Source organism: Psammomys obesus, unplaced genomic scaffold, assembly GCF_907164565.1.
Source record: "Psammomys obesus unplaced genomic scaffold, mPsaObe1.curated_primary_1811, whole genome shotgun sequence".
In the NCBI taxonomy this organism is placed as follows: domain Eukaryota; kingdom Metazoa; phylum Chordata; class Mammalia; order Rodentia; family Muridae; genus Psammomys; species Psammomys obesus.
In genome coordinates, this window is record NW_026585894.1 from 15,492,824 (window position 1) to 15,505,883 (window position 13,060).

General features: G+C 38.7%; 1 protein-coding gene across 2 annotated transcripts in view; it reads left to right on the plus strand.

Moving 5' to 3' along the window:
- The window catches only part of Arhgef6 (Rac/Cdc42 guanine nucleotide exchange factor 6), a 127,315-nt gene that overhangs the window by 68,479 nt on the left and 45,776 nt on the right, over positions 1 to 13,060 (plus strand). For both annotated transcript variants that reach the window (XM_055599616.1, XM_055599615.1), the window contains 3 exons: positions 1,671 to 1,765; positions 5,746 to 5,841; positions 6,298 to 6,420. In XM_055599616.1, coding sequence (XP_055455591.1) covers positions 1,671 to 1,765; positions 5,746 to 5,841; positions 6,298 to 6,420 — 314 coding nt within the window. The remainder of the gene's footprint in view (positions 1 to 1,670; positions 1,766 to 5,745; positions 5,842 to 6,297; positions 6,421 to 13,060) is intronic.

The window sequence follows — 13,060 nt, forward strand, 5'->3', positions numbered from 1 at the left end:
TGTGTGTGTGTGTGTGTGTGTGTGTGTGTGTGTGTGTGTGTGTGTGTTTGGTTTTTCAAGACAGGGTTTTCTTGTGTAGCCTTCATTGTTCTGGTCTCATTTTGTACACCAGGCTGGTCTCCAACTCTCAGAGATCAACCTGCCCTTCCCTTTCCCGGTTGCTGGGATTAAAAGCACTCACCCCCTCACTGGGCTAATGGTTGTTATACTTTCACTTGTGATTCTGGAGACTGAACCTAAGGCCACACACATGCTAGGGCAAGTGCTCTATCTGTGAACTACACCTTCAGTCTTTTTTTTTCCACTTTTTATGTTGAGACTGGATCTGACTAAGTTGCCTGGTGGCCATCAAGCCCAACGGTACCTGGGATTAGAGGCTTGTGTTATTTCATATTAGTTAAGGAATAATGACAAGGGGGAATGTCAATATATATTCAGTTCAGGTTACATTTTAAAAATATTTTCAATCAGGAATTAGCTGAATTCTGTGGAAATTGAAGCCCTTTATAACCCATATAATGTGAAAAGCACAAACACACAGTATCAGGTGTGTGTTTCAGCCATTTTGGTAGACTAATGTGCATCTCCTGGACACACATGTTTCTCTCTGTCTTGTAGGTTCCTACTTAATGTCTCCATCTTCAGATACGGTGGAAGCTCTTTATCTGTAAACAGCATAGCCATTGGCATGGGGAATATTTGTTCAGTGAATTAGAAGATGTGAAAAATATATATAGCAAAGTATTAACTTGGTCATGTTTAATTGCGTGAATTGAAGGTTGTGCCTGCTTCCAGAACAGGCTGAGAAGTGGGACATAAACTTAGAACTGGTGGGAAAAGACAACTTGTGGGGTTATACACTGGTTGTTGTGTCTATAGACTTTATTATTAGCTAGATACAGTGTCTTACATTGACAATGTAATTTTGGCACTGTAGATGCTGAAGCAAACGGATTATTATTGTAAGTTTGAGGCCTATTTAGGCCACATACTGAGTTCCAGGCCATTATGGACTAGAGTGAGACTTTGTCTCAAAGAAAGAACAAAAAAAGGATTTTGTGTTATTAATACCAGATAATTAGTGAATTGTTCTCATTATTAAAGTCTTCATAGTACTGTCTCCTTTTTTAATTTGAAGTGTTCATAAGAGAAGCCTTTGTTTTTACTGAAAGACCAGTTTTAGCCCCACTTCAGTATGTACTATATGCTATCAGTTTATCTTATCAGAAACAATACACCAACCAAATTCTTGATGTTTTGTGTCATAATTATCCTTGAATTGCCTTACTTTTGAATCTCTGTTTTATACTTTTATTATTCATAAACTGGGAATACTGAGTCTTTATTAGCTAACCTAGCCTTTTCCTTGATCAAATTATTTAAAGCATAAATGTGACCAGCACAATGTAAGTGGCAACTCTCCTCCAGTTGTGGATAATTCATAATAATCATGTGCATGTGAGTTATGTGATACAACTGTTAGATAATTATTAAAATATTTTTCTAGTGTGAAATAGAGTACATTTGCATTTTGGTGTGTGTTACATCTAGCACCATCCTAAGTAAACTGCAACATCTTTTTCCAGGAATTTGACTTAAATATATAAAGCTCTGTTTTGACCTTGGACTTGCTTGATGGTTATGAGACCTTAATTCTTGTTTCTCTACAGGTGTTACAGAACATCTTGGACACTGAAAAAGAATATGCCAAAGAACTCCAGTCTCTTCTTGTTACTTATCTAAGACCCTTGCAGTCTAATAATAAGTAAGACTCTTTAAATCCTTAGTGAAATAAAGCAAGATAATGTCAGCACTGGGAGGTGTTACACTGAATAATTTATTTTGCCCTTTAAAAGAATTTCCACAGATCACAGGTTGCCAAGAACATGGTCAGGCCACAGTGATTATGCAAGATGTTGCCTTTGGAGAGCTTGGCTTTGCTTTCTGTGGAAGGAATATAGCTAATACGAAATTTGGCTGGTGACAATTTGTGTATTGGATATTTTTCCTTTTCCTCTTTTGTACATTATATTAAAAAACTTCAACACTTGCCACTAAACAATTGCACATGCCTAAAGAATGGAATGTGATATTTGAATACACCTCTACAATGTGTAATGATCAGATCAGGGTAATTGGAATAACCGTGAGCTGTTTTGAAATATACAATTACTTTTTGGCACCACTAAAAACCCTACTGTGCTGTAGAATATTTAGATGGTATACACTTCCAGTTGTACTCCTATATTCCTTAGCTGTCCTTTCTCCATCTCACCTTCTTTTTTATCTTCCCAAGCTTTGGTAACCACTCTTGTAGCCTCTGTTTCTATAAAATTTACTTTAAAAATATTTTTAGCTAAAAAGTTTTCATACAAGTATTTTATATTTTATGTATTAAGCATAGTTTCCCACCCCCTTATCCTCATTTTTCTTTTTCTACTCCCTCTTGTTACTTGCCCTCATTCCCCCACACAGTTTTTCTTCTATTTTTACCACACACACAAAACACCTGATATTCGCCTTCCTGAAGCTGGCTTTGTTTAACATGATTTTTTTTTCTAATTATAGTCATTGTCTTGCACATATCTTCATTCTTCTTTATAAATAAACAAATTTTCTTGTACACAGATAGCAAATCCCCTATGCATTCCTCTAGTGTTGGGCACTTGAGTTGATCCCATTGCTTAGCTATTTTGGACATGGCTGCAATATTAACCAAAGGATCCTTTCACGAGCCCTGCTATATAAGTCCATGTTGATTATGGGATCCCTCTTTTAGCTTCAACATTTCCAGTGCACTGTAAAGGAATAGGTCTGTTTGCACCATGCTCCCAAAGGGGAAAGAGTGTGGCATTTTGCAAATGTTTAGAAGGGCAATTCAAGCCAGTATTTCGTTCAGGCATTTGTGAATGATAATGAAATGGAAAAGCACTTCTGAAAGCAAAATGTACAAAAATGTTCTACACCTGAAATGATTTTTTTTAAAGTGTGAGCTAAACACTGAGTTTTTGTGAAAGAAACATATATGTTAACACTACTAATCAAAAAAAAAAATGGGGGAGTAGGTGAGAAGGGGTAAGTTGGAGGGGGGGGAAAGAAGGAGATGATATAATTATATTTGTATTAAATATTTTTAAAAATATTGACCATTTATTTTTTATGCTTATAGAGATAGCATATTTAACAAATAATGACTACCCTTATTTGTTACTTGAATTGATGAAATTTTGCTAGTGATCATGATCTGTAAGTGAAATAGAAACTTTAGCTCATACAGTGGAAGAGAAAAATCCTCTCCTCTTACTTTAGGAAAAGCTGACTTTTGCAAAAGTATGTCTAACCTCTAACTTCAGGCTTAAATAAGTTTAATGTAGTTAACTGTTTTTCTCCCTTTTTTTTCTCAAATTCTGTTGGTTAGGCACAATGACATGCTAAATTTTGACTTAACTGTTCTCATGGCACCATGGGAAGCATTTTTCCTTTGGAAGGGTTTTCTATTCCTTCATTTGGCTTTTATTATGTGAAATGTGAAGTGTTATGTTACTCACAGTTCTTAGAGTGCTATAGGAAATACAGCATATCACCATTTTTAGTTTCCTGGGAGAACTGACAGTCTCTGTTGAGTAGATAAGAAAGCAAAGTCTGGACAAGTTCACTGCTTTGCCTGTCACACAGACAAGTGACCAGACTGGCTCTACCATGTCTCCTGCCACTTACTATCTGAAATGTACCTTCTCTTTTCCGGCTGTGACATGCAAAAAAGAAGACCACTGAGGTGGTCATCCTGGAAAGGAGATTTCACATTCAGAAGATGATGACTTGCAATCCCGAAACAAGGGTAGGAGGTGTAAAGTTGAAGTCAGAGCTGTCCTCATCCTCAGTTTGCTACTCATACTGGAGTTAGGGGATTTCCACTGATTCTGACTGTCCTCTCATAATGATTTGAACAAGCCAGACTGTGTACTGTCTGATAACAAAAAGATTAGATACCTCCCCAGGCAGGATACAGAAAGTTTAGAGACCCTCCTTGTTGTGGCTATGACAGAGAAGCACACAGAGAATCTGGCCAGGGTCCTCTTAGACAACAAGAGATGGGAGTTTCCAGTTTGCAGCTGAAGAGGGGACGATTGGGGAGCTTTCATGCTCTGAGGGTTACTGGGAATGTTTACTGGGATCTTCCCTTTTTGGGTTAGTCGGCAAAACTCCTTTGCAAATATCGCCCCTAGGAATTACATGTGAGATGTATATGTTTTTAAAATGTGTTCTGAGACAGCCTGTCTCATGTAGCTTAGGGCTAGCTTCAAGCTAAAACACTTGATCCTCCTAGATCCACCTCTCAAGTGCTAGGATTACAGGTGTGTCTTACCACACCTGTTTTAGGATTGTATATGCATTTTAAATGTAATTTTTTAATATCTGCAACAGTTTGTTACATGAGTACTGTGTTTTCACTCATTCCTCTCTCCTTTCTGATGCCACCCTGTCCCTTGCACCCATTTATTGTTGCTCATATGTATTTAGGGCTGACAATTAATTTCTTAAAACATATTTATCTTTTTTTAATTCTTAATTATGTATATGTATATTTATCTATGTGAGTGTATGCTACAATGTGCACAGGCGCTTGGAGTAGTCAGAAGAGGGCATCTGATCCCTGGAGCTTGAATTACAGGCAGTTGTAAGCAGCCCCAATGTGGGTAGTAGGAACTGAATGAACATGGGTCCTGAGCAAGAGCAGCTAGAGCTCTTAGCCTCTGAGCTATATCTCCACCTTCCAGGATTATATATTCCAAAGGAAGGAGAATCTACCTCTTAAGTGACTCTTCAGACAAGTGTCTTTCCCAAAGTACTTAAGAGCGTGGTCTCTAGACTTAGAATGCTTTGGATAACCATTCTTTGATCATCATTACATTTTGATGATGGATGATTTGCTTACTACCTTCTCCTGTGCCTATGTTTTGTCACCTGTAAAGTGGAGAGAGCCATGGCACATAGCTCACGGAGTAACGGAAGCCTGTACTTGAAAAGTGTTTGCATGACTGTTCCATGTCTTCATAATTCGCATAAGGGTTGCCTCCCGTTCTTAGTGCTACTTGCTGTTTAGAAGGATAAAATGAAGGGAACATTCCTCAGTAGAGGCCCTGCATAAAACATTCAGTTTGCCTCTATTTGACTCCTTTCCATCCCACAAATAACAATAACAAAATCAAGTTCTATTTTCTCCCTTTTATTCTGTTTTATAAAGAATGTTTTTAGTTGTTATTTGAACATTTTCATGTCAGAGAAAGCTACCTTTTCCCTACCCTTTTTGCTACCCTTTCTCCACTGTACTTGTTGAACATACTTTTGAATCACTTCCCCATTTTTCTGTAGAGGAGATAATGCCACAGATTTTAACTTATTCCCAATCAGGTATTTTCATCTATTTTTATACTTTCATATTAGGCATGTGTTTTTCTTTGTGTCTTAACCAAATGCCTAACTGGCCCTGATGACCAGCAACTTTCTTTAGGATCATTATTATTTTAGAAAAGATGAACCAAGGAAGGAGGCTAAACAAGGGTGCTAGAGACATTAGAGTGGTTTTAAGTTGAAAAAGCAGAAGGTAAAACACCAGCATTTTGCCTTCTCTCACTCTTGCCAGATATCAGCAAGCTATCAGCTAACTGGACTCCAACTAGATACCTGACTCATCTTCCATTCTATTAACTGGAACTTTATGTCCTTTTTTTATTATTAAATCAGCCTGAGTTCTGCGGAGTTTACATGTTTATTGGGAAACTTTGAAGAAGTATGCACATTTCAACAGACACTCTGCCAAGCCCTGGAAGAATGTTCAAAGTAAGTGAGGCAGTGACTTTGCTGTTTCCTTCTACACTTAATGATTAATTGATTTTTGAGACAGTGTATCACATAGACCAGTTTGGCTTTGAACTTGCTCAAGAGGACTTCTTCTCAGAATCCAAGGTCTCCAGGTCATCTCTGTTCTATAGGCTAAGACTGAGTTCATTGTTCCATGGCTTCATCATCCACTAATGCAACAGATTTATTGTTATATAGTAGAAGCTGACCTTGAACTTCTGATGTTCTTGCTTCCACCTCTCACCTATTGGGATTATGAGGTTAGACCAGGCACAAGTGCACTTTATATTTATGTATATGCTATAGTTTCAACACATTGTCCCAGAAAATAAATTAATCCCATTACAGACATCAAAAGATTTACCTGCTTCTGGGCTCAATTACAAATCACTTTACCTTCTGTTATATGCTCTGCCTGATATGTTTTCCTTTCAGGTTTCCAGAAAACCAGCACAAAGTAGGAGGCTGCCTACTGAACCTCATGCCTCATTTTAAATCGATGTACCTGGCTTACTGTGCAAATCATCCTTCAGCTGTCAGTGTGCTCACCCAGCACAGGTAATGTCCTGACTGTACCCCAGCTCAACTGTTCTGCAGTGAAAACCTTACTCAGGAGGACTTCTTCTGGGAATCCAAGGTCTCCAGGTCAACTCTTGATCATCTCTGTCCTATAAGCTAAGACTGAGTTCATTGTTCCATGACTTGATTGTTCCAGCCATTTCCTATATATGCTAGCATTAGTTGTTGTTCTGTATCCCTCCCTCCCTCTTGATTTTTCAAGACAAAGTTTCTCAATGTAGCCCTGCCTTCCCTAGAACTTGCTCTATAGACCAGGCTGGTCTCAAACTCACAGAGACCCTACCTGCCTCTGACTCCTGAGTGCTGTGATTAAAAGCGTGTGCCACCACAGCCCAGCTCAATTATTGCTTTCTTGATGAGAACCATCTGAGTCAGGGTGACATGGAAATCCCAATACAGTTTTGATTTTCACCTCTCTGGTGGCCAAATATTGATTTTTCCCTTTAAATTTTCAATATTGTGCTTCTCCTTTTGGAAAGTGTTTACTTGGATAATGTGTCCATTTATTTATTTTGTTATGTCTTCATTGGTTAAGTTTAATGAGTTTTTATTTTTTGAAGCTTGAAGAAAATCTTCTTAGACTTAAAAAGAAAAATCACAGGGCAGGCAAGCTGTAAATCTCACTGGCTGCAGGGAGGAGGAAGTTGAGAGAGAGAGAGAAGAGAGAGAGAGAGAGAGAGAGAGAGAGAGAGAGAGAGAGGAGAGGATAGACAAAGAGACGAGAAATAACAGAGAGGTTGTCATTTTAGCCAGGCCAGCATGGAGGTCAACTATATGGTAGACAAGCAGACACCAAGCAGCAAGTGGAATACCAGAGAACGATACTGACCCATATCTGAAAGAAAACAACAAAAAAGAAAAGATACGAATGTTACGGTGGCTCCTGAACAACCGCACTTTTAGAGCTTTTAGGAAACATTTATTTGACATTCTGGAGAAGATTTCTCTCCCATTCTGTAGGCGACTCTTTGTTCCGTTTTTTTGTTTTTTTCCTTTTCTTTTGCAGTGTAGAAGGCTGCTTGCTTTAAAAACAAAGAAAAATAAACAACAACAAAAAAATATCTCTGTAATTGCACATGCCACTTCTTGCTTAATTTCCTGGCATATGTGAGTACTTCATAGAAAGTGCTTGCTTATTTTTCAGTGTTTCCTCCTAACAGTTTCAGAGTTTCCAGTCTTACACTGAAGTTTTGGTCAATTTTTAAATTTCTTTTTGTTCCAGGTGAGAGATATGGAAGTAGTCTCATTCTTTGACAGGTTGTTATCAAGTTACCCCCAGTTGTTTTTTCACTTATCCTTTATATTTTCTCCCACTGTCCACTTAATTAATGTTTCCTCCAAACTGTGCTACTGCTTGGGGGCTGGTGGATACAAGTCTCAGAAAGTCAAATAAGTAAGCAACAGACGATGGTAAGGAACCTAACACTTGCTGTGATCTGTGTGGCAGATCATTTAATAATTTGAGTGAATAAGATTTGTTTTATGTTTGTAAAAGAAAAGAAAAAGAAAAAGAACTGAATGGTATCTCCCATCAGAGTAAGTCTTTACAGGGCTGAAAAGGTGGTTTAGTGGGCGAAACGTTTCCCACACAATTATGAATACCTGAGTTGGGATCTCTAAGACCCATGTAAACAAAAGCAGGTCAGGAATGGACGTGCCTGTCTGTAACCCCAGAGCTGGCAGAAACCTGGAGCTCACTCGCTAGCTAGTTCAGGAGAACAGTGAATTATAAGGCAGAGAGTGACCCGGGAAGGCATGTAACACATGGATCTATGGTTCCAACATGTACACTCGCATGTACACCGAAATGCCCATGTGCACACACACACATACCTCAAGGGAAAAAATAGGCCTTTTACAAGGCTAGATGAGTGACAGATCTTTTCAACTTTTCCTTATGTGCTGAATACCCATTTTGGTGCATTCACAAAATAATTACCCTGGGTCAGAAATGGAGTAAAGGCTGGAAGATGAAGTCTGACCACTGGAATCATATGTGAGAAGCTTTGGTAGGACAATAATAGTGTCAGCTCACATTAGCTCTGGTTGCCTTTACTTCACAGATTGGATTCACAAAATACATGGATTCTGGACACAGCTTAAGACAAAAGCTCTTGAAGTGTCCTATATTTGAAATCTCAGAGCCAGGCTAGAAAATTAGTTGATGCCAACCCTCAGATGTGGCAAACATTTGAACTATGGAAATCTGTATGAAAGGTCCTTTAAAAACTAAATTCAAAATGACAGTTTTTGAAAAACATCCCCCTTTGACTCTCTACTCAAAAAAATCAAGGTCAGTATACAATAAAGACACCTGCACAGCAAATGGTGGGATCTAGAAAAGATCATCCTGAGTGAGGTATCTCAGGAGCAGAAAGACACACATAGTATATACTCACATATAAGTGGATACTAGACCTAAAGATAGGATAAACATTCTAAAATCTGTATACGTAAAGAAGATAAATAAAAAAGAGGACCTGGGGTAAGATGATCAATCCTCACTTAGAAAGACAAATGGGATGGACATTGGATGTAGAAGAAAACAAGTAACAGCTTACCATAAAGGACCTCTGAAAGACTCTACCTAGCAGTGTATAAAAGCAGATGCTGAGACTCATAACCAAACCTTCGGCAGAGTGCAGGTAATCACACAAAAGAAGGGAGAGTTAGTATGACCTGGAGAGGACAGGAGCTCCACGAGGACCAAATATATCAGGGCACAAGGGTCTTTTATGAGACTGTTTCTCCAACCAAGGACCATGTATGGATATAACCTAGAACCCCTGCTCGGATGTAGCCCATGGTAGCTCATTATCCAAGTGGGTTCTCTAGTAAGGGGAACAGGGACTATTTCTGACATGAACTCAATGGCTGGCTCTTTGACCTCCTTCCCGCTCCAAAGAAGGAGCAGCCAGTCCTGAACGTACCTGATAAACTAGGGTCAGATGGAAGGGGAGGAGGACCTCCCCTATCAGTAGACTTGGAAAGGGGCAGGGAGGAGATGAGGGAGGGAGGGTGAGATTGGGAGGGAATGAGGGAAGGGGCTATGGCTGGTACACAAAGTATATAACCTGTGATTAATATAAAAAAATAGAAATTATAAAAAGGACCTCCCTCCCAAAAAAAGACACCTGCACACACATGTTTATCTTGGTACTATTCACAAGAGCCAAGATGTGAAGTCAAGCCCATCAGTGTGGATGAATGGGTGACCAAAATGTGGCACTTATACACACAGGAATATTTTTCAGCCATGAAGAAGAATAAAATCATGAGGTTTTAATTTCTTTTTCTAGTACTTCCTCAAAATACACAACGAAAAGCAAACAAACAAAAAGAAAAAAACAAGGATACCATAGACATAAGATTGCACTGACAATATTTTGTTGGGCTGGTGAGATAGCTCAGAAGGCAGTGGTGCATCCTACACAGACCTAACAAACTTCACTCAATCCATGAATCCCAACCCTACAGTGGAAGGGGAGAACAGACTTACTAAAAGTTGTCCTCTGACCGTGTACCCTCACTCATTCATGCATACACATCACATACACACCATCATCATCTTCATCATACATAAGCTCTAAAAAGAAAAAAAATATTTTAAAAAAGAGTGGATATTACTATAGACATTTTAATGCAAGCAGTTCAACTAACTGCTCAAAGGGAATGTACATATACCATTTTTTCTTTATCCATTCATTTGTTAATGAACCTCTAGGTTACCTCCATTTCCTGGCTGTTGCGAATAAGCGTGGATGTGCAAGTATCTCTATGGTCTATGTACTTAGATTGCTTTGGGTAACTCCCCGGGGTTGTATAGCTGAGTCATATTCTATTTTTAGTTTTGCGTCTCCATTGTTGGTTTTTGAGGAACCACCATACTGTTGTCCATAGTGGCTACACTAGTTTCCATTCCCACAAGCAGTATGTAAGGTTTCCTCTTTCTCCACAGCCTAGCCAGCATTTTGTAAGATTTATTTATGTATGTATATGAATACTCTATTTGCATGTACACTTGCATGATGGTTGTGAGCCACCATGTGATTGCTGGGAACTGAACTCAGGACCTTTGGACAGGCAGCCAGTTCTCTTAACTTCTGAACCATCTCTCCAGTCCCTAGCCATACTTTTTTTTTTTTTTTTTAGTTTTTATAAAGTATATATCGCATGTTAGGCATGTCCCTCCGTACCTTCTAACCTCCCTTTTCTCAGTCCTCTCCTCCTGTTAGGCCCCTATATGTCCTTAGATTGTTTCACTTTTACTTTTATGTACATATACACAATTTGATATATCTATATAACATTTGAAAAACCCAATGAGGGAAGAAATGCAATTTGTCTTTCTGAGAATGGCTTAATTCATCAATATGATTATCTCCAGTTGTATCCATTTTCCTGCAAACATCAGCATTTGTTATTTTCTTTGTGGAATTGAATGGAATCTCAATATAGGTTTAATTTTCATTTCTCTAACGTTGGCATGTTTGAAATCTTTCAACATACTATAAAATTATCATCATATCATTTAAAAACCTATACACAGGGAACTGGAGAGACTTTCCAGGGCTTAAAGTGCATTTGTATTGCTGTCGCAGAGGATCTGAATTTGCTTCCCGGCTCCCATATCAGAAGGGTCACATATACCTGTAACTCTAGCTCCAGGGCCCCCAATGCTCTCTTATGTTATTACAGGCTCTGGCATAGGCTCATACAGACGCATAAACATACATATACATAAAAATCAAATATTTCAATAATTCTCTTATGTAGATGCCACATATTAGTCTTCCATTCACAAGTAGATGAATCATGAACAGTGCTGTTTTGAAAATTCAAATTTGGGTACACATGCTTGTACTTGTAGATCTGGATTCTCTTATCTTCACTTCTCAAGTACTGGGATGACAGGGATGCACCACTAGGTTGGCTGGGCTTGAATCTTGCTTTTCATTGAGGTGCTGGGACCTCACAGATATTGTAATACCAGCCAGGCTAATGCCCCAGCTCTCTCTGTTTCACCTTTACAAGAACTATCAGAATATTTTCCAACGTAACTGCGTCAATTTATTCTGAACCAACAGTGCATGAGAACACCCTTTCTACAACCTGATATTTCTATTGTCGGTCTTTGTTCCTTATCTGTGTGTGTGTGTGTGTGTGTTGCATGAATATATGTATGTATTTTTGCATGTGGGGATGTGTGTGTGGAGGCCCAAGATTGGAATCAGGATTCTTTTTATTGATTTCTCTTCTCCATTATATGAAGAAGCTAATTTTTTTTAAACCCAGAGCTCACCAGTCTGGCCAGTCTCACTAGCCAGTTTGGTCTGGAGTTCACTTATGTCCATCGTCTGAGGCTGGACTTACCAGAGGGCCACCATGCCCACCCAGCATTTACATGGCTTCTAAGGAGCTGAGCTGTGGTCATCTTGTTTATCCATCAAGTGCTTTAATTACTAAGCCATCTCTCTCAACCACTCCTTTATTATATATATAGATATATAGATATAGAGATAGAGATAATCTCCACATTAATTGGATATAAAATAATTTTTATTGTGATATTGATTTCATTTTCCTAATTGAGAAATCATGTTAACCACATTTCATTGGTTCACTGGCAATCTTCACTTTTTTCACCATCAGAATTTTTTTCTTATTTTTATCTCTTTGTGAACTTTATTTTTAGCTGAGAAATAAAAACAGAAAAGTTACACATGTTTACAGGGTACCATGTGATGATTTGATACACACATATACTGTCTAATATTTAAATAACACATTGAAGTATTCAGACATTTAGCACTTTTTTATAGTGAGAACTTGCAAAATCATTTCTTCCATTTTTTAAGATGGACTGTATATTATTGTTAACTCTAGTCATGTTTCATGTATACTAGAGCAGCTTGCTCTTCTCTAGGCATAACTTAAAAGCCATGGCTCAAGTTTTCCCCCTCCTGATTCATCACTTTCTCCAGCCATACGAAATAATTCTTCTACTGTCAACTTTCATGAGACCGGCTTTCCAAAATCCCATGTACGAGTGAGATCATGACATTGGTGCCTGGCTTATTTCACTTGGCATACTTATCTCCAGTTCCCTCTGTGTTGAAACAAATGACGGTATTTTGGGTATTCTGTTCTTCTTTTTGATAGCCTGAATAGTGTTCCTTTGTAGACATGTACCACGTTGTATATATCTGTTCGTTAATGGACAACTAGGTTGGTTCCATTTCTGGGCTATTGTGCATGGTGTTGTGGGAAAAAAAGGAACCAGATGAGCTGTTTCTACAACATACTGATCTCATTTCCCTTAGACAGATACCCAGTAGTGTGTTTGCCAGATCATATTTTTATTTTCATTTTTAATTTTTTTTATTAATTACAGTTTATTCACTTTGTAGTCCAGCTGTAGCCCCCTCCCTGATCCCCTCCCAATCCTACTATCCCTTCCTCAGCTCCTCCTATGCCCTCTCCAAGTCCACTGATAGGGAAGGTTCTCCTAGCCTTCCCTCTGAACCTACCCTATCAGGTCCCATCAGGACTGGCTGCAGTGTCCTCCTCTGTGGACTGGTAAGGCTGCTCCCCCCTCAGGGAGAAGTGATCAAAGAGC